We start from the raw sequence: 23605 nt of genomic DNA, 5'->3' as shown, positions 1-23605 counted from the left end.
CTGTGTGCGCTCACAAGCGGACGAGATGCTGTTATCGGATATGTGTAATTCCACCTTCTGTGCAGCTGATATGATACGATACGAGGAGAGAAAACACATGCTGGAAATACAACAACAAGAAACCCAACCCACACCACACATGAAATACCACTTTACCGTTGAGGGAGAAATTCTTGATAGAACTGAAATACAGTCCCATTTTCTTAGCAGATGTTTTGTTAGTATACAGGTGAATAAATTTTTTTAAAAAGTGTACCCAGCCAGCCAGCATCTTGTAGATGTCAGCACGTAAAAGGTACTCTGAAGCCAGCGTCCAACCTGCTCTTACGAACTGTGGCAGTCTGCTGGCTGGGAGGGTTTGCAGGGCTTAATAAACCCATCCCTGTGCTTCACAGGCAGACTTGCAGCGAGTCAGTGAGGTACGGTCAATTTGAAAATATTAAGGTTAAGAAGTGAAATGGTGAACACCTAATAGATAGCCGGTATAAAAACCATCAGTAGTCAAAGTAACATTAGCTTTGGGATATGATACTTCTGCAATTTTTGCTAAATTCATATTATTGCATAAAATTTATAAGAAAGCTTATTTCACAATTCAGTTTTATCATCAGGAATGCTTTAGAGATGTTCTTACCATGCTTCAGATGTAGGCAGCTGTCATTCTGGGGCCTGTACCTGTAGAAGATTGTTTTCCTTTAACAAATTTCTGTTAACAGAGCTTTTGCACATTCCAAATAAGTTTGTTTGCTACAGTATTACATGGATTTTTTTGGTGTGTTTTTGGTTTTGTTGTTCAGGGTTTTTTTTATGGTTCTTATACCAGCCATTTTTGTTGGGGAAAACAGAGTGTTTCTTTGTATGGGTTTTACAGGCAAAGAGGAGACCTCACTGATGCTTTTAGCCAACCTACTAGGCAGCTGTTAGTGTACACAGAAATGTAAAACACAGAGATAAAAAAAAATACAGTGGCTACAAAAGGGTGAGCGTAAAGTTTCCAGTGTCCAGTAATCCCCCACAGAATTTGAGATATAGCTCAGTCTACCACAGATTGAGGAGAAAAGCAAAGGTAAAGCAGGACAGCGATTGCAGCAATGCGTAAATTCAGCCAAAGATGTTGATGCCGTCAGGACTGCTGCACGGAAAGGCGTAAGGACAAGGAGACGAGTACTGTGTGCATTTTCACCAGCTTGCATTCAAAGTGAAGTATCTTAAAAACATCCATCAGAAGCAAGTGTTAGAGAAAAGCATGTAAAAATTAAATAGCGCAAGCCCTGGTTTCTAAAAGTTACCTGAGGTGAATGGTAAGTAAGAGTTGGTCATGGCCTACCTGATGCTGATTCCTGCAACTTTTCTCTCTTCCTCTTCTTTTTCTTCCCCTGCAAAAATAGGAAATTTTACCGTACCATTACACGTGCAGAACTTTTTTTTTTTTTGGTCGCTCTCCCACCTCCCAGCACAGAAACAAATGCCACCGGGACAGTGAGAAAGGAAAAACAACAATTGTTTTTGGGGCAGCTAAAAACCATTTCTAACTGCTTCAATGGTAACAAGGTTTGTGCTCAGCATCTATGGAGAAAGGCGCACAAGAGCAATACATATTTTTATAGAATCATAGAATGGTTAGAGTTGGAAGGGACCTTAAAGATCATCGAGTTCCAAACCCCCTGCCATGGGCAGGGACACCTCCACTAGACCAGGTTGATCAAAGCCCCATCCAGCCTGGCCTTAAACATCTCCAGGGATGGGGCATCCACAGCTTCCCTGGGCAACCTGTTCCAGTGCCTCACCACCCTCACAGGAAAGAATTTCCTCCTAATATCTAATCTAAATCTCCCCTCTTCCAATTTAAAACCATTACCCCTTGTCCTGTCACTACATCTCCTGACAAAGAGTCCCTCTCTGGCTCTCCTGTAGGCTCCCTTCAGATATTGGAAGGCTGCTATGAGGTCTCCCCGGAGCCTTCTCTTCTCCAGGCTGAACAGCCACAGCTCTCTCAGCCTGTCTTCATAGGGGAGGTGCTCCAGCCCTCTGATCATCTTCATGGCCCTCTGCTGGACGCGTTCCAACAGGTCCATGTCCTTCCTGTGGTGAGGACTCCAAAGCTGGACACAGTATTCCAGGTGGGGTCTCACGAGCGCAGAGTAGAGGGGTAGAATCACCTCCCACGACCTGCTGGCCACACTTCTCTTGATGCAGCCCAGGATGCGGTTGGCTTTCTGGGCTGCCAGTGCACATTGCCGGCTCATGTTGAGCTTCTCATCCATGAGCACTCCCAAGCCCTTTTCCTCAGGGCTGCTCTCTAGCCATTATCCACATGGAATTACAATTTCTGGCAGTTTTTCAATTAACGCTGGCAGCCACAAGCACCTAAAAGACTTCTCACACTTAATAATCTGATGACACATATGCTGATATCGTAATTTATGGCTCTTACAAGAACTCTTCACACATTCAGATACTTACACTGTCATACATGGCAACAGCAGACAGGGTGTTGAAAGTACCTAGGACAACCACGACTTGTCCCCAGGGTGCAACCAGCCAACTAAAATGGTTCTGATAATGCTCGTACCTTAACAAAAACCAAGTCTCGTACGGCTGTGCCCAGAGAGCGCGCTGTGCCACAAGCAAATAGCAGAGTGCTGTACCATGGAGCACCCTTAATGTGACCGAGGTGCAGGACAGAAATGGATGTCTGGCAGCTGTCTTTCTTGGACACCACACTGGCACCAGCGTGCCGGGGCAGGCTCATCGTGCCAACCCACACACTCAGCCTTGTCCTGCACCCCCATCTACGGAAAAGGCCACAGCTCCCAGTTCACACGGTCTTTCAGGAAACAAAAGGTCAGTTTAGACCCACAATTTTAAACCTCAGTCATCTTGCATCGCCCTAATTACCACTTTGATATTCCTCCATATGACTTCTCTTTATTGTCCTGCATTGTCAGTCAAAGCTTTTTTTTTTGGTTTGTTTTAAGAAAAAAAGTCATATCCATTTCTATTTTAAAGAAGCCTTCAAGCTGCCAGGACAGGCTCTAACAGATGAGCTCTGGCAAACTTTGGTGCAGCTGCTGTAAGCAGGATTGCTGGCTGTCCTCCTGCCCCCCAGCTAGAGGTGACCCCACTCAGCACGTCAGTGCCTGTTCTCGTGTAGACCGTGCCACGAACAGTGGCCGCAAACTGGAAGGGCTGAGGTGGAGGGATGCGTCTTTCCATTAGCCAGCTCTGCAAGGCCATGGGATGGACAGCAGGTGATGCGAGACACCACCTCAAATCACTGCGGCGCTCACTGATGGACAGCAAGTGAGGGCTCCAAATACAGGCTACGGTGAAGCTACTGCAGATTAATCTAAGTAGTCTCTGGTCTGCTCTGACAGTCGGGACCTGCCTGACTCTTAAGTTCCTGTCCTTATTTATCCTGAGTCTGGCAACAGGGCTGGGCAATGCCTTGTGAGCGAGCTCCCGAAAGATAGGACCAAGACTAAAAGTTGGAAAGCAGATTTCAAGGGCTCTGGGAAGCTCCAAGCAATATGCTTTATCACTTAGGCACCACAGCAGGACTTCTTTGCGAAGCGCATTAGTGCAGATGTTAACATGGAAAAATCATGGGAGGAAAATTATGTTTAATTCTCTATAGCAGGCTGACTTCAAGTGCTAAAACATACTGAAAGCTGATCTGAGATCCATCTATGAGATACCAGAAGCAGAGGAACAGAAGGAAAAGGCTGGACTGAGAACTAGTTGTCAGCGGTCCCAAATGAAGTAGTTTCTGACAACTCCAGCACACGTAGACACCATCACACCATGAAAACACTGTCCTTCTCGTGACTATCACATGACTTTACAGGACTACTTTGAGTGTTAGTAATAAAAACATAATAAAAAGCACACAGATATTTTAAACAGTTGAAAAGCAATTCTTAACATTTTCTCGAAATTTCTGAAGTCCTGAATAACCAGGCAAACCAAAATAGAAGAGTTAAACCCAAGTAGTATGTATTTTTGAATTGTTCTGCTTTGTGAAATTCAGCCACATGAAACGGAACAGTCACCCCTAAGTCACTTCCAACTCTCAAAATACTGCAGTAATACCTGTGCTAAATTAATACAATTTCACTTCTTGACTGCTCAAGTTAGAAAAAATTAAGAGGGGAAAAAAAAAAAGAAAGAAAGATGACATACACCTGGAATGGTTTCAGTGATAAACTGTGATCTACTATGATGACCTTCTCACCACCACGACAACAGAGTGCGTTCCTGGAGAGGCAGAGAGGACTGCAAGAGGATGTTATATGTGACAATGGAGAAGTCTGCTAGAACTGGAGTACGCCAGAGCTATGCTTCCACACAGGATGTAGGTTGGAAGCACAAAGAGAGAATTCATACGTGCCACCTTACACACTCTTAATGTCTATCAAGGCATTTAAGATACCGCAGGTCCACTGCTTGTACTGTGTGGCAGTAGGCTGTGGCAAAACACATCAGGTTCTCAAAGTCAACATGACCGAGCATCACAGGACAATCTTGAAGGCTGATGTCCAGTAAGCAGGAGCTGACAAGGTCTGATTTTCCAGCAAGTAAGTTCAAGACAATTAAAATCCCCTTATTTTCAGGGACTAAGACCCTATTTGTTCCCAGGTATATTTCAAGCCAGCTCTGTTGACACGGTCTGGTTACCGGAAATATACCCTACCTGCGTAAGGTCACGACAGCTCACCTGCTAGAAAAGATGACTCTATAAAACAGACAGAAACAAGCTGCTTGGGCTTACAGTAGTGCCTGTGCTTAGAAAACTGGGCACGGATGTCAGCAAGACCAAGGCATTTGCTTCAGAGATGATCACGTAGTTTCTCTGTCAACACCTTCCGTGCCAAAGATCTCCCTAAGAGACTCTAGCTTACAATGACAATTTTATATAAGGTGAACTGTAGCTGTGCTGGATTGGAAATGTCAGGTACTTCTACAGTTTCTGTTAACACTCTATTTAGGTACCTTAATCTTTAATGTCGACAAGACATCACTGAAGTAGGGAAATTCTACTGTCCACCTAATACAGATGGGAAACTAAGCCAGCTATAGCATGTACACTGCCTATCACAGTAAATAATGCCACAGCTGATGGGGGGACAGAAAGGAGCCCAGATCTCAGGCTAAGATCACTCTCAGGATCGCAGCTTGCGAGTTTTGTACCACATGACTACGCTGACAGCTCATTTTAAGTATAATTGTGCAGTGCAAGCTGTGCAACGTGCTATTAACACTTGTTTGATATGATAAGAGTAATTGTAAGAAAACTTCTTAGCTTCACCAAACGGTATGAAAGCAGGATCTATCATAAGGTTTTCTTACACACATTTTGCAGGCTTTATTTCAGAGATGGACCATTATGAATTACTTTCAGCTGAAGTTCAGTCTGCATTAAGACCCTTGAGCTTTCGATTCTCTTGAAAGAGACACACCACTTTTTTGCTCAGGTCTACAGAAGATTTCTGGACAAAAAGTGATCGAATAGGAAATTGTGCAAAACTCACAGCTGTATAGTAGAGCACAAGCTTTCACACAGTACTGGTCATTGTCTTTGGAAAAAAACCCACAACTTTCCATGTTAACTTTTTCCCCTCAAGAACTGTGACCTTCATAAGCAGCATCTCAACAACAACATCAAGTTTTCTCAATGCTTGAAGTACAAGCAAATATAAGGCTTATGTTATGTGCTTGTTCACCGTCCCTCCCTCCCGAACTTTCCACAAGGTAAAGAGAAAAAGAAAAAAGAAAAAAAAAGTTAGGTAAAGGAAGTTAATTTAAAAAAAAGCCTTCAAGTGAGTGACTTACATAGTTGTCTCTTGCAGACCAGCCTGGATAAAGCTGCATGTGTAGCTGCCTTTCTTTACGAGCTAGTTCATAATATTTCGCTTGTTCTTCACGGGAGAGAGCATGCCACTGCAAACAGAATAAACATAGCATTAGACTAGGAAATAACTCATACCTAGGCAACAGATGACATGAGCAAGTGTTTTCGTGACTGATTCAGTCCTTCCCCACTGCAAAAATGAAATTAATTAGCAATTGCAAGCACTTGTGTTTATTAACCAACTTTCAGGCATTTGTCAGCTCTGCACCTGCCAAGTGCCTTCAGCAAGACAAAAATCATTTATGGAAACAGGGCTCACAAATAATCCACTCACAGAATCATGCTCTCCCAATACTACTTCCAAAGAAAAAAAAAAAAAAAACAACCCACCAACAAAACCCTCCCCCAAAAATCCCAACAACCAAAAAGCACCCATTAGCTTCCGACAAAACAGAAAAGTTTTGTGTTGCTTTTAAAGGGCCGTGATCTCCCCACCACAGAAGGGTTTGCCGATTTGTTTTTTAAACAGAAGCTACACGTGGGTTTTCAATGCCAATGCAGAGGGCTTTCTGGACACCAGCAAGGCTCTGGGTTCCAAGATCAACCTCTAAATACTGAGCTTCAAGGTACCTGCTTTCTGATACCTTCTTGCTGTAATAGAAGCAAAGAAAATGGCAACTGCAAAAAGTAAGATGCTGAAACCAGAGAACTGTAGTCTTCCAAATTACATGAGTTGGCCTCTGTAGCCCAGTAGGGATAAACTTCCTGCTTTTATGCACTTTAAAAAAAAAAAAAAAAAAAAAGGCAAACAAAAAACCTCTCACAACCTGCCAAAAAAGGCACCAGCTACCTCAATACTTAATAATTTTGTTCTTGTTGAAACACCTATCATAGACCTGAACGAAAAAGAGTAAAGGCCTTTTATTTAGAATCAGGTTCCACTGCTGCAGCATTAGACGTGTCTTCTTGTTTGATTTTGACAACATGCATGGGGGACTGGCAGGGAGGAGAAGATTAGGAAAAAAAAAAAAAAAAAGAAAAAAAAAAGACAGACATGAAATCATTAAGACACTCATGCAAGAATAATTTACAGAACTAGGATTTCAGATCAGATCACATTTGTATGATTTAATATGTCATTTTGTTACACATCAGAAGATGTGAACTAAGGCGCTTGTCTGTCTTGACTTGGCAAGTTCGATGTGTTACTGAGAGCACAGCAGTTCAGCCTGTTTGCAGCTCTCAAACTCCACATGTGCATTCCAAAGCTTGGAAGGTTTGGAACATTATGCGGTGGCATCGGAGAACCCAGCAGCACGCAAGGTAACAGCTCTTAAGAACAGAGGTGGTTCCTGTTCCGGAGTGGCACAAGGTATAGTAAATAGTGACCAGGATGACAGAACACAAAACATTTGATAATAATTAATTTCCAAGCAATTATATTGGATGAGTCATGCGTTGTTTGTACCACAGTAAAAGCGAAATTTGAGGTACTTTCACAGAGAACAGTAACTTGCAAGGAGTCGTCCAAGCTGTGGAAAAAGCAGGCAATGGAGCACTGAGGCTTGATTCATTACCAAAATGGAGATAAATAAGCCACTGCCCTCATCCAGGCCAAGAAAACAAGGCTGACATACTACGCAGGACCGATTACTGAGCGAGTGAGAGTGAAAACATGATCCTAGAGACTCGAGTGAAAGAATGGAAGAGGCAAGCACCGAGATGTCCTTTAAGAAGAGGTAACAAGAACATCAGAGAGAAGGCAGAAGGCTGCAGGAACCGGGACAAGTACCAATAGATTTCTGCTCTGAATGTCTTCAGATTGTAACAGAGAAGTAGCAGTTCAGGTCATGTACCGACTTCCCACTTAAAAACACAGGCTTTTCAGAGAGCTGCAATGCCTCTCAATCCTGCTTTAGTCATTGGTCAAGAAGACCCGAGCAAGGGGATTTAAATAATCCCTGCTCAAGCTCAGATTGATACAAAAGTTGTCCCTTTTCTCATTTCCGGGACAGTCAAGAGCAAAATGGACGTTTGCCTCTGCTGCTTTCCCTTGAAAGAAAACACTGACAGTGAACATGAAGTTTGTAATTGTGGGTTGGCCTGCATATTTTTTGTTGGAGCAAGGAAAGAACAAAACATGCCTACGATGCCACAGAAGCAAATGGCTCTCAGTAAGGCTGTGGGACATATACCGGGATCATCAGTACTCGGCTGCTGAATTTGTAGACCTTCAAAACTTGTCTGCACAAGTCCCTGAGCAACCTGATGCAACTGGACCTGCTTTGGGCAGGTGTTGGACTAAATGACCTCCACAGGTCCCTCCCAACCTACATGACTTTACAATTGGAACACATTATATTCACTTTTGAGTTCCACTTCCACTGGCATCCAGTGTTCATCTTTGAGTGATCCCCTCCTGCTCTGATGGACACCAACCTAAGGGAGGACCCAGAAGGCAATCCGAATGCTCCTGCCATACGTGAATGAGGATGTTTCATGCCTGAGGTGCTGACACCATGACGTGAGTGGAACAGACACCAACTTGATGTTGCAAAAAGAAAATCAAGACACTGCTTTTATTTTTAGTTGCAGGTTTTATCTTCTATAGCTAATTTGATAGTTGCACATTAGTTAGCACCTCAAGCAGAAAGTGAGCCATCACAGCCAACTAAAGGGAAACACACACAAATTAGCAGCACACGTGAGTACATACACACCCTCCTGTACGTACCCTTCTGCCAAGAATCTGGTTGATAGCTGCGCTTTCTTTCAGAGTACACTCTGCTACAACGTTCGCTCTCATTTCTTTCATGTACAACATGAAAGCATTCAGAGGTTTCTTAATATGAGGTCTTTTTGGCTCTTGTTCTTTTCTCTGTTCATGCTGAGGCTTCCTAAAACGTGGTGGGGGAAAGGGAAAGGAGAGGGAAAAGAAAGCGTCCATTTACCTTCAGCCTAAAAAAACCCCAATGAAAAATTACCGATCTGCGGTTACAGTAGAATTCAAGTAGTAAGAATGAGAATCATTCATGGTGGTCATGTCCCATCCACTTTCATATCATTTCAGAGAACCGACTTAACTTAATACTCAGGGAGGATGTCAGGTAGACATTCCCTAGCAAAAAACATTCCATCTGTGAATCCGCTCCAAATTCACCACTGTCCCAATTCTCTTTTTGAAAAGCTATCTGCAGTACCCTAGAAGGCCACTGCTACAGGCAGAAGGATAGTTTCTCATCTACTTCTTTCTTAGGCCTTTTGCCTTCAAGTACTAAGCAAAAGGCCTGCTTTTTACTAGCAGAGTTTACAGTTAAGACCTTTTCCAGCAGATGTTCATGAGCTCACACTCCAGCATCATCCACAGGTAGACAGGTCCATGGTTATATGTCTGAATCAAGATGACTGTTGCTGACAGCTAAAAAGTGCTGGACTGGAGTGAGAAATGGCTTCATGTCTCATTGCTCTTCCCAAACAGTAGCCCACATCTCCCATCTCAGTTATAGGAGAAGAGTTAAAATTCAAAGAGGACATGAAAGGCACCTTTTTTTTTTTTTTTTTATAACCTCCTTGACTCTTCTTCAGATAGTTCTCAAACATTTACAGATTAAAGGCTGGTACAGAAAGGCAGACTCACACATGCATTAGCTCACTGTCATTGTGCGGATGTTCTTGTTTTACTTGAGGTGTTACAATAGCTGGGTGAGGGATTCCAGTTGTGTGAGGACCTGGAGGACCAGGAATCATGTGATGTGAAAACCTAAAAGAGAAAACAAAGAAAGGTCTGTAACCCTACTGAAGACAGGCATCAAACACGTATGAAGGCAGTGGGATGCCCCAAGAATGCAAACACTACAGAGCTTGCAATGGAAGACACTTCTTTAAGAGTGCATGAAAAAGATTTGGCTAAGATTTGTGCATTGTAGCCCACTCATTCAAGAAAAACAAGCAAACAAATCAGTCAACATTTTGGTTATAAAGAAGTTATTTTATTACCTTTCAGGCAAACAGTTTTAGCAATGCACACAGAAAATATTTAATGGTTGTACTGTTGCACTGACTAGCAATAAAAATACACATTTCTTAACCAAAAACTGTATTTCCACACAGAGATATAAACATTCTTAAAATATCCACCACCAGCCAATGCAAAGGAGGGAACTGCCATGCAGAAACAAATAAAATAAAAAATAAAAAAAAAGAAAGAGTCTTTTCAAGAAGTCCCTGATGGCTCTCTAAGGAATCTCTTACTTTTCCACGTACTTAAGCTAAACGATTTTAACATCACTTCACTTAAACCCACTATCCTTTCCTCAAATGCTTAAAATAAAAATAAACTAAAAAAATCCTGCATCCTGGAAGAAGGGGGGTGGGGGAGAAGAGAGAGACTTTTGTCCTAAATAAACCTTCCTTTCATATGTACAAGAAGGAAGAAGAAAAAGAAAACCAAAGTACTACTAACTCAACCATCCCACTCTACTAACCCAGGTCATCCTCAAGGATAGCCGAGATGGATGCTGAAGGTGCTGAGCATTGCAAGCTCAGGTGCAGCAGAAAACCTGCACGCTTTCTTCTGAACTAGTGGAAGTCATCAAAAAGCAAGCTCATGCTTCAAAGGTTGGCTGAATGAGTGCTAGTTAAGGAATCACATCCAGCCTCTCCTTTCTCTGTTCCCTAGTCGCCTTGCCCTTTTCTTTCATGCCATCAAAATAAAGCAAACACAAAGCCCTGTAACCAAATCAGGTCATTTTATTTTGGAGAAAGAATGGGTTTTCTTCCCAATCACCCTGACAGGCACATGCTTATTATTCCCCTGTAAAGAAGTGAAGGGACAGTGATAATCCAAAGGAACCCACACAAATAAAGGCAAGAAGACCCACTGCTTATCAAGTGGCTCGGTCTTAAGTCCCCGTGCAAGAGGATGTGTCTTCTACAGGTCACACAAAAAACCTCGAGTGGTAATATTGCAACCTTGTGTACACCAAGCACAGGATGCAGAAGCTGTCTTTAGAGTGCAAAAGCAGAGGAGAGGAGGTCTGGAGTGTGTCATGGCCAAGTCTCAGTTAGCATTGCTTGCTTGCACTTAGACGTAAAGACACAGCGCCTGATTCACACACCAGTACATCCCTTGCCATTAGTGGCTTTGGGCTATGAAATACCTACTTGCGAGCAAGTTTCCACATGGAGCGGTACCTAAATGATTCAAGACTAGTTACCAACAACTTTGAAATTAGAACTGGAGAACACAGACTAGAGTGACAATCCACCTGGTTGCATACTTGCATGAGCAGAACCCAAGGATGCACACTGTATGTTGCATCTAGAAATGAACTAATGACTCATTTCAGATGAAACAGCTCAATTAGTTGTTGACAATTCACCAGTGCTCCTAACTGCAACGCTTCAGAGACTGCCAAGAAAATGCTGAATGAGACCAGTGTGGGATCCAGGCAAACTGTATTTACACAAATATGTTAAATAAAAATGTACGCATAAAGTTTTAGCTGACTGAAAAGCAAGCAAAGGCAGACCAAGATGCAAGCAGAAGAGCAACTTGCCCTCTAATGCCAGCAGTTACTCCCCGGTCAGTCATTCACCTCCTACACCTACCTGGACATGGAAGGGTCGACTGAGAGTGAGGATGGATAGGGCTGCCTGAATCCACTCGAGATGGGATATACAGGCTGACCTTGCCTGAGGTCACAGAAGAAAGGAACCCATCAATCATACGATACGGTATTCAGTAGTTACTCTAGAGTTACAAGCACTGGATGGGAACTCAGTACTAGTCACAAAAAACAGTCATAGGTAACACTTTCCAGAGTTCTGCTGTATTCAAAGCTGACGAATATTTGAACACGTTGGACTTTCTCCCTCGCTGTTGAAAGATTCCCACACGCATGCATGCAGACTCTCTATCCTTCTCTCACCTAGTTGTAACAGCACTGGAATCAGATTTGGTTAACTAGCTCTTAGGAAAGAGGCATTTCATTCCAAATAGCTCTACTGTAGATCAGTGCAAGAACACCAGACTGAACTGACAAGCTAGAACACCTTTTGAACGTTTTTATTAAGTCTTGAAAACTTAGGACTCTCTCTCTTTGTGTCTTCTATAGTGAGGTAGAAGTGGCCAGCTTTTCTAGGAAAGTAGTTTATTTGATTTAAAAAAAAACCCTACAAGCACCTAAAAGCCCACAGCAACACAAGGCCATCTCAACTACTTAAAGTTCAAACTTTGCAATACAGTAAAAGAAGCTTGTGTGAAATCCTTACCTCCTCTATATTCCCAAATATATGGAATATTATGTCACCAGCCTGTCATTTGGACTCTAGTTTTTATCACCAGCACTACATCTTGGTTTCTTTCACTTAGCAATGGTTTAGGTCATGACTACAATTACACCCTGAAGTAGCATGCTATGGCAATGCAAACAAACACCAGTTCAGCCCAAATACCTGAACCAGCCCAGAATGACCACCGCACACATCAATCCTATTCAAACAGTTGCTTATTGATTGGCAGAACAACTTTCAGATGGAAAAAAAAAAAAAAAAAAAAGGGGGTGTGGGGGGGCAGATGTTGACCTTTGTAGGGTCCAGGATAGAGGGTTCACGCTTGGAGCACATTACTAGAAATGAGCAGTGCTCAAAGGGAAGGGAAGAAAACAAACAAACAAAAAAAAAGGTGGAAGAAGTCTCAGAAGTGCTACCACACAGAAGGCAGCTGGAAGCCATATAGCACAAGGGACAGCTGGGTACGTCCTGCTGTCAGTGAGCGCTGCTGAACACAACACCGAGCCTTATAAGATTGGATCTTGTCTCTCCTCTTCTTTCTCTTTTCCCTCTCCCCTCCCCTCAGCCTCTGCATCAAGAAACCATTCAAAAGAAATGATTGACCCCATATGGAAAACGAATGCCAGGAACTGCCTGGTGGTGGGGAGTCAGCTGGGCAGCAGCAAACAGGGAGGAGAGGGGGAAAAAAAAAAGAAGAAAAAAAAAGGAAAAAACAAAAAAGAAAAAGAGACTCAGTTACTTCCATATTTTAGTTTGATATGTAATAATAATTTGTCCCAAAAAGGCACGTGGCACTTTCTGAAAGATTTGCCAGCAATTCAGCATTTCACCATCATCTTCTGCCCTCTATTTGCTGTGTCTATTGTCATCTGGATCATGTTTCCCTCCCATAAACACACTACAAAAAAAAATAATAATCTGCATCACTCATTGCATGGGCAGAGATTAGTCAAGATACAGATTCTGAAGCACTGAAATCGTTGCTGAGTTTCCCTCTTCCTTGCTCCAACAGATCTGAGGGGAAGTACCGATCCACCCCAAGCAGGCATGAAGCATCCTGCCAAATCGATTACTCTGAAAATACCATGTGTTTCCTCCAAAAGGAAAATGACACCCTGAATGGCAGGGAAAGATCCTGAGAGGGCTATTATTAGCAAGAGCAGCAAAATCTCCCAATGACAGAGGCTTCTCTCCATACAGAAACTGTAACAAGCAGCAGACTACAAAAGTTTGTCCTCCGTTTTGGTGCAGTTTCAAGACTTCCCCCCCTCCACACACACACACACTTCAAAGTTGCTTCTTACCTCCCCTCCGCTCACTAATTGCAATTTTGTTTATTAAAAATTTACATTTAATTCCTCGAGAGCTGTTTTCTGCTCTCTTTCCAAATGCCAAGAGCCACAAATCTGAGCCATAAGAAATATATAGACTTCAAAGTGAAATCTACACACTTCAATTTCTGCATGTGTATGAAAAACAGATTCATTTCAGAAATCGTCATTTTTTGATCTTTTCAACTAAAATAATGTATTAATTTCTTACTGCAGTGACATTCTTATTTTGTAAATGCTGCAGTTGATTGAACAACAGCAAATGGTGTGAACATGCACCTTTGTCTGAAAAGAAGCTAAAAGATCTTACCAGCCAAGAGGTGGTGTTATCTGTCCAACCCCCCCTGGAGACAAGGGATAGAAGGTAGGGAGATCAGGAGCTGGAGGATGCCTGGACATGCCTGTCAAAGAGCACAGAAGAATGAATGACTTTCCCCTCAAAATACTACACGTGAGCTACAGTTCACAGCTAATACAGCCAATGCTATGGTGGAATTGGTGCTCTAGGTAAGAAATAACCCCGTTCTTGGTTGGGGTTAAAAGCAAAAGGCTACCCATGCCACCTTTAAAATAATAAATAGCTTGCACACGATACTGCAATTCAAAGCGAAATAATGGAAAAAAACAAAGTGGAAGGAGGGAATAAATGTATGGGTCAGAGTCTGTGCAAGTTTAGAACTCCTGTAAAGTGTATTAGGGAATGCTGTCCTCTCAATGGTTCCACCAAACCCGATCGGATCCCGAGGACCTCTTCTAACACAGCATGAAACAAGAGGAAAATAAAGCATTGTCAAAGAGCTATTAGATTAGGTAAATTGCTACTTGTATGTTTTCGCGGGTTCCCTTATGGATTCACAGATTTTGGAAACTTGCTACCACAGAGGATCAGTGGTTAATTAAGAATCATTTTCAGGCCTGTAATGGTCACACTTGATATGATTCATTTGGCTTCCAATTGTCACTCTAGCTCCAACTAAGCTCTTCATCAAGTTGACTCCTGTAGGCTCCAAGGTCAATCTGTTTTGCATTGGTAGTATTTCATGGAAAAATAAGAGTCCCATCAGAAATGATCCATCAGCTCACATTCCCCAGAACACAGAGTCCTACAACTGCAAGAATCACCTCAAGATTAAAGCTAATCCTCGTCCCAAAAGGGTCTGCGGTCTCCATTCTTCACCTAAAACCTCGTGCCCCCAGGAGACACGGAATTACAGTTGCAAAGGCCACAAAGACATCGGTTTATTTAAATGTGTTTGGGGAAGAGGGGGCTGAAGCAGAAGGAATTGTTAAGTCTACTTCACATGTTAAATCAGCTGCTTTAAAAGGGCATTAAATATTTATGTGGTGACACTCCAAAGGTCCAAGACTGAGTGTGTGCTACCTTGAGACTTGGTTTACAGACTGATGCTACTGATTTATTTCTCCACCCACCCCCACCCCGCTAGTTTGTATTTAAATCTTCTGAATTTCACTGTAAGATTTGAAGAATATCTTTTGGGATTGTGTACAGAAGAGGATGGAAAACAATACCGGTGGTGTTACTGTCTGGAAAATGCTAGATTTTTCAGACTTGGGCCCACAACCTGAGGATCATATTTTTGATCTGTTGTCTTTTCAAAGGCATAGAACAGCTGGTGGCTGACACGAGAGGGAACGCTTTATATATCCCAGGATTTTTATGTGAGTTAAAGCAATAAAAGGTGAAAAGCAAGCCCAGCCTCTCATCTCTGGTGACGCTCCTGGGAGTGTGAACACATCCCTGCCCCTGCCAGACCAAGTTCTGTGCAAGGAGCTGGGCTGCTCCTTCCCCAAAACCTGCATTTCTGACCCATGGAGACGATGCTGCTCCTTCAGCACTAACACACAGGGGCTACTGCTAGTCCAAAACTTGTGGCCCCTTACTGGGGGCTGTCAGCCAACTAATGCCCAGCAGGAACATATGCAGCTAGCACACGGCCAGCGCTCTCTGAAGCAAGCTTTTGCTCACAGGAGAGTTAAGGAAAAAGTAAAATAAAATAAAAGGGAAGAAAGAAGGGGCTGCCTTTAGCAAGGTGGCGGCTGTGTGTCCATCCTGACGTGCTTGGGGTGCAAGAGGCAGCACCGTGAGCAAGCCACTGTGGGCCCCCCTGTCACCCCCCCTCTGGGGGATTTCAGTGGGAGGAGGGCACCCCGGCGTCTGGGCTGGGGCAGTGCCTTGCTCCAGACCCACAGTGGGAGGCAAGGACAGAAACAATGGTCAGAGGCGTTTGGCAGAGGACCTGAGGGAAAAGAAAAAAAAATATAATAAAATCCTCTCTTCACAGCAACTGCATGGGCCACTTTGCTGGGGCTGCTCCCACACGCCAGCGGCACTGAAACAGGGAGCATGGAAAGACCACACACATCAGGGACACCGTCACAGCCAAAACCAGAAGTCTCCAGCCCGCCTTATCCATCCTCATCTCCACCAGACGCTGTGCAAAGGGACTGAGATCCCGTTCAGGAACACTGAAGGGGCACAAGCCCTGGCTGGCCCCCAGCAGAGCCCCCGCTCCGGGCTTGTGCTCAGGGATGGGGACGCGAGCAGTGGGATGCACTGGGGCCGGAGTGGGGAGCGGGCGAGATGAGGCAGAGGGCAGGACGGGCAGCAGAACCTACAAACCAGATGTTCAGTTTGGGTCTGCAGGAGAGGAGTACAAAAATAAACCAGGGGTAACAGCCAAGAACTGGGGTGCAGGAGGGCAAAACCCATCGCACAGTAAGTGAAAACCTCTCAAGCTCACAAAATGGGGCAGCAGCGGGGTGTGCCCCAGCTGTCACAGCCAGCTTGGGCAAGAGGTGGAAATCCCATACTCTAACGCTTGTGGCACCCATGGGATTTCAAGGAATGAACATGAATATCCTTCTCCTGGGCACTGACGCAAAGGAGGAAGACAAACGAGGACAGGAGGTCTCCATTTGCTTCTTCCAACTCTGGAAAAGATATTATATGTGCATTTACAGGCCAGGCTTTCCAGGCAGAGTGCTTTTTGTATTCCTGCTCCCTAAAAAAAACCCAACCAACCAACTAATCAACAAACAGCAAAAACCACACAGAGCCACAAGGCCATGGTATTTTCTGGATGTAGCCTGTGTTATTATCTGCAGAGCAAGGCCAAAATGAAAACTAGGCATTCAGGGAAAGTCAGAACTAAAAAAAGTCTCTCTCCCTGAACGATGGTGGCTCAACACCTCTCCAGATAAACAGGACAACTGTGCACATGGACGTGTGCCCAGGTAAAGCAGAGCTTCATGAATTTGTCGACTAGGTGTCACACCATGCGGTGGGACACATGTGTGCAGAAGGAGGCACCCTCCAGCCCCAGCCCTGACAGACTTCACGCCCTCACACTGACGTCCCGACTAGAACAAAGGCCTTCAGAAAACCTCTGCTCCCCCTCCTTCTCTCCTCGCCACCAGTTCTCCTGTGTAGGTTTCTCCTCCTGAGGCTGCTTACCCAAATCCTGGCTCGGACCCATGCTGTCCAGGGTCAGTCCTCCCCTGACACCCCTCCAACATCCATTGCACCCCCTCCAGCTTCTGCATCCCAATGCAAGCAAACACACCCAGGGGAAGCTTGTCAGTGCTTCCCAGGAATCCACAGCCTGACCCAGAGTGGGGCTGGTCGGACACTCCCAGACAAGGAGCTGGGGGGTTTTCTTGTTTTAAGGAGTCCTAGAGGTGCAGAGAAAACTGACACCTGCAACTCTGGCACCCAAAATGATGCTTTCTGTGGAAGGCAGTGGGCATCAGAAGGTTAAAACATGTCACATTTGCAAAGCCTTAACCTGTGCAGGCTCGAAACTGTATTTTATGGGCTATGCTCCAGTTATGCCAACCAATGTATGGAAGAATTCATACAGCCAGAATACAAGGACATAAAATACAATTTTGAGTAAAAGGGAGAATGAAAATGTTTCAGTAACACCATGACCAAAGTACTCTTCCCCCATTTTCAGGAAGGTGAGGGATGATTGCCGTTTCCGCATGCTGCAAGCCTCGGGCACAACAGGGGGTGGTGAGGACTGGCTGCTACTTATTGAGATTTTAAAAGATTTTGATGAGTAAAGCAAGCCCAAAGTATCACATTAGAAAGAGCACAAAGATCTAAACGGCCAAGTTAAATATCAGCATCCTGGCAGAATTACCCTCTCTGAAAGCAGGCATGCGTCCCTGGAACTCTCACTCTGAAATATTAAGAATAAAGCCGTATCAGCAGCACGGGGAGCAGTGGGACTGCTCTGTATCCCTGACAAGATGGGACGGGCTCACCTTGTTTGGAGCTGACGTCGGAGGGGATGTGAGATGGGTGCGACCCCGGGGAAAAGTGCTCATCGCTGTAGGTGATAAGAGGGGTGAGGGGGTGAACCGCATGAGAAGGCTGTACCACTGGCACCTTGTTTGACTGCAAGAGAAGAAAAAAAAAAAAAAAAGAAATTAAAGAGGGTTAGTGAAGTGGGGCTTCTAAATTAATTAAAAAAAAAAAAATGCACCTCCAAAATGCAATTTGTATTACTGAAGGGAGAGGGGACAACATTGGGGCTGGCAGAGGGCAACCAGGTTTGCTGCCAGAATCAGCATCTTCAAGCCACCCACGCTCCAGAAGGGATGCAGATGTTGGGGAAACGCAAGGAAACGAGAAGGCTAGGAGCAGGAGGACAGGCATTTGGCAGACAGGGAGATGGGGCCAGGGAAGCAGCGGCTGGAGAGCAGCAGGGCAGGAGGAGCACCACGCAGGCACGCCACACCGAGGGCTGCCACCGAAGGATGGCACAGCCTGCAGCAGCGCTGAAGAAACCTTTCTGTTATGGCATCAGCATAAAAAAAAAAAAAAAAAAAAAAAGGTTTAAAGTGCATATCTCCAGCCTTAAAAGCAACACAAGCATCATCGACATTGCTCACTCCTCCTCTCCACCACTCTCCTGTGCAACCACAGCACAGCGAGGACAAGCCCCCAGCCTTGCCAGGGGGCAATGGCAGGCTTTGCCCCTTGGCAAGTTGTTTACAAACTCCACTTGACACCTCCTGCTCTGGGTAGCAGGTAACTAACTGAAGAGCCATCCTTAAAAGCCTAATTTCATATATAATTGGTTGGCAGTGGCCTCTCAGAGGGGTCAGTTAGGGAGGAGACCTGCCAATGGCACGGGGACGGGCATCACGCCAAGGAGAAATCAGAAGTCCTACAAACACCCGAGCGGGTCCTGAAACGGGTGCTGTACAGCCATGTCCACGCAGACCGAAACGCACGCTTCCCATCGGCCCTTCCCACAGAGGTGCAGGAATTTTGGTGATGCTGCCCAAAATCATGCTCTTGGACCAAGGCAGCAAGACAACAGGACTTGTCCATCCTGATGAAATGCTGCCGTATTAACGCTGCTTGAAACACAAGTTGCTCTTCCCATGGTGGGATGAGACGGGGCAATGATGCCAGTGTATAACAGGGACTATTAATTTGTACGCTGCCACCCTGTACCATGCCCCTTAGCAAAAATAAATTATTCCACAAACAGGTTATTATAAAAATTATAAAAAAAAAAAAAAAGCAATTGTCCTTCAGAAAGAAACCCTGATAAAACTCAACAATGACAGCCTGTCAAATACCAGGAATTAAGAATAGAAAAGAAAAAAAAAATAATTTAAAAGCCCAATGAAATTAATTTTCTTTGAGCTCACTATTGAAATCCTAGCACAAACAGATGTTAGGACAATACTCCAAGTACAAACCCAGGAATTCTCTGGACTTTTAGAAGCAGAAGGGTTATTAAATGGACAACTCAATTTATTGTTAAGGCCGGTAGGAGTAGAGGAAAAGGAGCAAATGGGAACCAGTGCAGCGTTTTCTGCTTGCCTTGTTTCCAGAGCACCACCTTAAGGAACTTGCATTAGCAGGCAGTATCTTCTTAATGTCTGACCTATCCCTCCAGTCATATAGCTCAGAATCTGGTGCCATGAATTTTTGCTAAATTATGCTATCCTTGCTCTCCTCTTAATTTTACGGTTTTCAACACAGATTTGCTTTCCTGTGGGAAAGAGATAAGAACCTGAGGATTTTAATTTAAGCTCTGGCCTTGTCTTATATTTTGCAAGATGGAGAGAGAAAGCAGCACCAGTAGGTGTTTTAAAGCCAACAAGCATTAGGTCCATTTTTGTGACCAAATAATAAAAGCAATATGAATTCTCAATAATATATATGAGTGGAGTTGTAAAGGGGGTAGCTCAGACTGCTATTCATCTTCCCTGTCTGTATAAATTCAACAAAAAAATAGATGCCAACAAATTTCAGACGCTTTACAAATCAGGCCTCAGTCTTTAGCTACGAGACTTGTGGGCCAGCCCACCATTCAGCAATTACTTTATCAACGATAAACTGTGTATTATGAATAAAGATCAAGCAATAGATGTATTTAGGTCACACACACAGCCGCTAATCAGCATTAATTTCTCAAAATTTAGTAATTAACATTTTGTATTATACTGGATGCAATTGTCATGCACGCCCCTGGTATCAGGGTTACTCGCTTTCAGAAATCACCCATTCGTACTTTGAACAAGCCAATCCCCGTACCCCCTCGCTCTCCAGCATCCTGCAGATTTGATTTTATTTTCTAATTCTCGGCACCTTATCCCCTAAAGCCCACAGCAGCGGCTTTCAACGGGCGAAGGAACCGTGAGAAGTCAGGAGAAAAGCAAACCGCTTGTCAGCGGGCTTAAAATTAACATATGAACGGGCTGTATCGCCATTAAGAGCATTTAGGGGTCTTGCAGAGCCAGGAACTAAAAAAAAAACCAAAAAAAACCACAAAAACCACCAAACCAAACCCAACTAATAATAAATAATAACAATAAAAAGCTCTCCCGCCTTCCTGTACCACACCGCTTTAGGAGGACCTAGTAAGCTCTGGCCACCTGAAACCTGCTGGGCACCCAGACGTGCCACCGGAGGGGCACTTGGTGGGCACAAGCTGAGCCTCCCCCTTCCCCATGGTCCCACCAAGGCAACCACAGCAACTGACCGGGGGAGAAAACACAGGGTGACAACTGCGAAACCAAACCGGGATGAGAAGTCCAAGGTCGGACTAGATGACATTTGGAGGTCCCTTCCGGCCTGGACCAATCTATGAATCTATGAATCTATGAGAAGGGCCTGATGACACGTTTTCCAAAGGCCCTATGAAGTAAATCGGTTCTGCTATGGCACCTGCCCCACAAGTCAACCCAGATGGGTTCTCTGCGCCCTCCGCCCAGAGGGGAGGAACAGACTGGCCCCACACACCCCTGGCCTGTCCCACAGATGCTGGCCTGCACCCTTCACCCTCCGGGACAATCTGGATTTGGGACAATGCCAAAGCCTCTTCCACTGCCTACTGCTTGCAGCAGGCATTACTGCCCCAAAGGCTTTTCAGGGCTGAGCGACATGGCCAAAATCCTACCTCACGCTGAGTTACAAGACAGTGCTGATTCCACTCCTCCCACTGCAGCCCACTGTCTTTGCCCATAGGCTTCTCCTCCTCCCACAAACACACCATCCCTACTACGTTCATCTCCCCCAAATCCTCTGAAGATGGCGCTTACAGCTGCAGCAAAAACTTCAGCGACTGACAGAGACCTGAACCCAAGGACCACCCATCTGGGTCAACACAATCTCCGTGCAGGGGGAACTCGGTCCCCAACGCTTTGCTAAGACCCACCACAGCTCTCCCCAGCACACTGGTGATATTTAGATCTATTATAGTCTTTTCCTCCTCAAAACAATCTTAAAAATATTCTCCTGCAAAACCTGATCAGTCTAAATGCCTTCAATGAGACAATGACGTTATTAACCATTGTCCTACATGAGGTTCTTCAGTATTTCAGTAAAGAAATTCTACTTCATTCACACACCAAAATGTAATATTTTGATGCAAGTTGGTATCTAAGCAGGTTCTAGCAGATGAGAACACAATTCTCATTTCCAGACAACTTGAAGAAGCTGGATGTTCATTGAAACGGTTCTTACACAGCTCTGATGCAGCGTATGTGGTTTACTGCCACACCACATCCATTTTGTCACCTTCATTGAACTCTGGGCCTAAGCTTCGTCACACGGAATCACGGAATTGTCAGAGTTGGAAGGGACCTCTAGAGATCATCCAGTCCAACTCCCCTGCTAAAGCACGGTTGCCCAGAGCACATCACTCAGGACTGCATCCAGGCGGGTCTTCAAGATCTCCAGAGAAGGGGACTCCACCACCTCCCTGGGCAGCCTCTTCCAGGGATCTGGCACCCTCACCGGAAAGAAGTTCTTCCTCATATTTGAATGGAACTTCCTATGTTCCAGCTTGTGCCCGTTGCCCCTCATCCTGTCACTGGGAACCACTGAAAAGAGTCCGGCTCCATCATCCTTCAACCCACCCTTTAGGTGCTTGTAAACATAGATAAGGGCTCCCCTCAGCCTTCTCTTCTCCAGGCTAAAGAGCCCCAGCTCTTTGAGCCTTTCCTCATAATGGAGATGCTCCAACCCCTTAATCATCTTTGTTGCCCTACACTGGACTCTCTCCAGTAGTTCTGTGTCTCTCTGGAACTGGGGAGCCCAGAACTGGACACAGTATTCCAGTTGTGGCTTCACCAGTGCAGAGTAGAGGGGCAGAATGACCTCCCTCAACCTACCGGCCACACTCTTCCCTATGCAGCCCAGGATTCCACTGGCCCTCTTGGCAACAAGGGCACATTGCTGGCTCATGCCCTGGAAAGTGAGGGAAACTGCAAGTACAGCCTAGCTCAAGATCTGCAAATTTTGAAAAAAAAAAAAAAAAAAAGAAACAAACAGTTAAAAATTAGGACCTGTGGCTTGCAAAGGTGTATGGCTTTAAGGCACCTTGTCACCCAGGTGTCATAACCCATTATGAACGTTAAAGGCTAATGGCGAAAGGACCACCCATGTCTGTTGGCCTGGGAACACCCAGCTGTGCCCCACAGGACCCGGCTCAAAGGGACACTCACTCCTGAGTGACTAAACCTTGGTTTAGTGGCCCATCAGAGCTCCGGTCCCACAGCAGAGTCTTGCAGCAGAGCCTGCAGTAGCATCCTTTGGGAGCTGGCCTTGCACCCAAAGGAACACTTCCCGGCCCTCCCTGGAGCACTTCTGCTGCTTGGATGTTTGCTCAACAGCTTGGTCCTCACAGCTGGTATCTTTTATTTCTCCCGAGCACATGCTCAGGCTGAGGCGAGGCATTGCTGGCAGGGGATGGTCCCCCGAAGGGACACCAGTAGGGCAAACAGGCAGGGCTGGGAGAAAACACATCTACTGGAAACAGCAAGAGCTGAATTATTTGACCAGTGAGTGCACAGATCATAGAATGGTTAGAGTTGGAAGGGACATTAAAGATCATCAAGTTCCAAACCCCCTGCCCTCGGCAGGGACACCTCCACTAGACCAGGTTGATCAAAGCCCCATCCAGCCTGGCCTTGAACACCTCCAGGGATGGGGCATCCACAACTTCCCTGGGCAACCTGTTCCAGTGCTTCACCACCCTCACAGGAAAGAATTTACTCCTAATATCTAATCTAAACCTCCCCTCTTCCAATTTAAAACCATTACCCCTTGTCCTGTCACTACATCTCCTGACAAAGAGTCCCTCTCTGGCTCTCCTGTAGGCTCCCTTCAGATATTGGAAGGCTGCTATGAGGTCTCCCCAGAGCCTTCTCTTCTCCAGGCTGAACAGCCACAGCTCTCTCAGCCTGTCTTCATAGGGGAGGTGCTCCAGCCCTCTGATCATCTTCATGGCCCTCTGCTGGACGCGTTCCAACAGGTCCATGTCCTTCCTGTGGTGAGGACTCCAGAGCTGGACACAGTATTCCAGGTGGGGTCTCACGAGTGCAGAGTAGAGGGGTAGAATCACCTCCCACGACCTGCTGGCCACACTTCTCTTGATGCAGCCCAGGATGCGGTTGGCTTTCTGGGCTGCCAGTACACACTGCTGGCTCATGTTGAGCTTCTCATCCACCAACACCCCCAAGTCCTTCTCCTCAGGGCTGCTCTCCAGCCATTCTCCGCCCAACCTGTATTTGTGCCTGGGATTGCCATGCCAGGTGCAGGACCCTGCACTTGGCCTGGTTGAACTTCATGCGGTTT

General features: G+C 45.2%; 1 protein-coding gene across 5 annotated transcripts in view; it reads right to left on the bottom strand.

The window, feature by feature from the left end:
• The window catches only part of LEF1 (lymphoid enhancer binding factor 1), a 72933-nt gene that overhangs the window by 12141 nt on the left and 37187 nt on the right, over window positions 1-23605 (bottom strand). The window contains exons 4-11 of one of the 5 annotated variants that reach the window (XM_074148298.1): window positions 17767-17899; window positions 13787-13877; window positions 11462-11545; window positions 9489-9611; window positions 8586-8748; window positions 5833-5940; window positions 1328-1376; window positions 641-675 (exon numbers count right to left, since the gene is read on the bottom strand). In XM_074148298.1, coding sequence (XP_074004399.1) covers window positions 641-675; window positions 1328-1376; window positions 5833-5940; window positions 8586-8748; window positions 9489-9611; window positions 11462-11545; window positions 13787-13877; window positions 17767-17899 — 786 coding nt within the window. Of the gene's footprint in view, window positions 1-640; window positions 676-1327; window positions 1377-5832; window positions 5941-8585; window positions 8749-9488; window positions 9612-11461; window positions 11546-13786; window positions 13878-17766; window positions 17900-23605 lie in introns of those variants that run through there. The other 4 variants (XM_074148297.1, XM_074148300.1, XM_074148302.1 and 1 more) reach the window with 4 other exon arrangements.

This window comes from Numenius arquata, chromosome 5 (assembly GCF_964106895.1).
Source record: "Numenius arquata chromosome 5, bNumArq3.hap1.1, whole genome shotgun sequence".
Taxonomy (NCBI): Eukaryota; Metazoa; Chordata; class Aves; order Charadriiformes; family Scolopacidae; genus Numenius; species Numenius arquata.
Note: the sequence above shows the minus strand (reverse complement) of the source record. Positions and strands in the feature narration are given on the sequence as shown.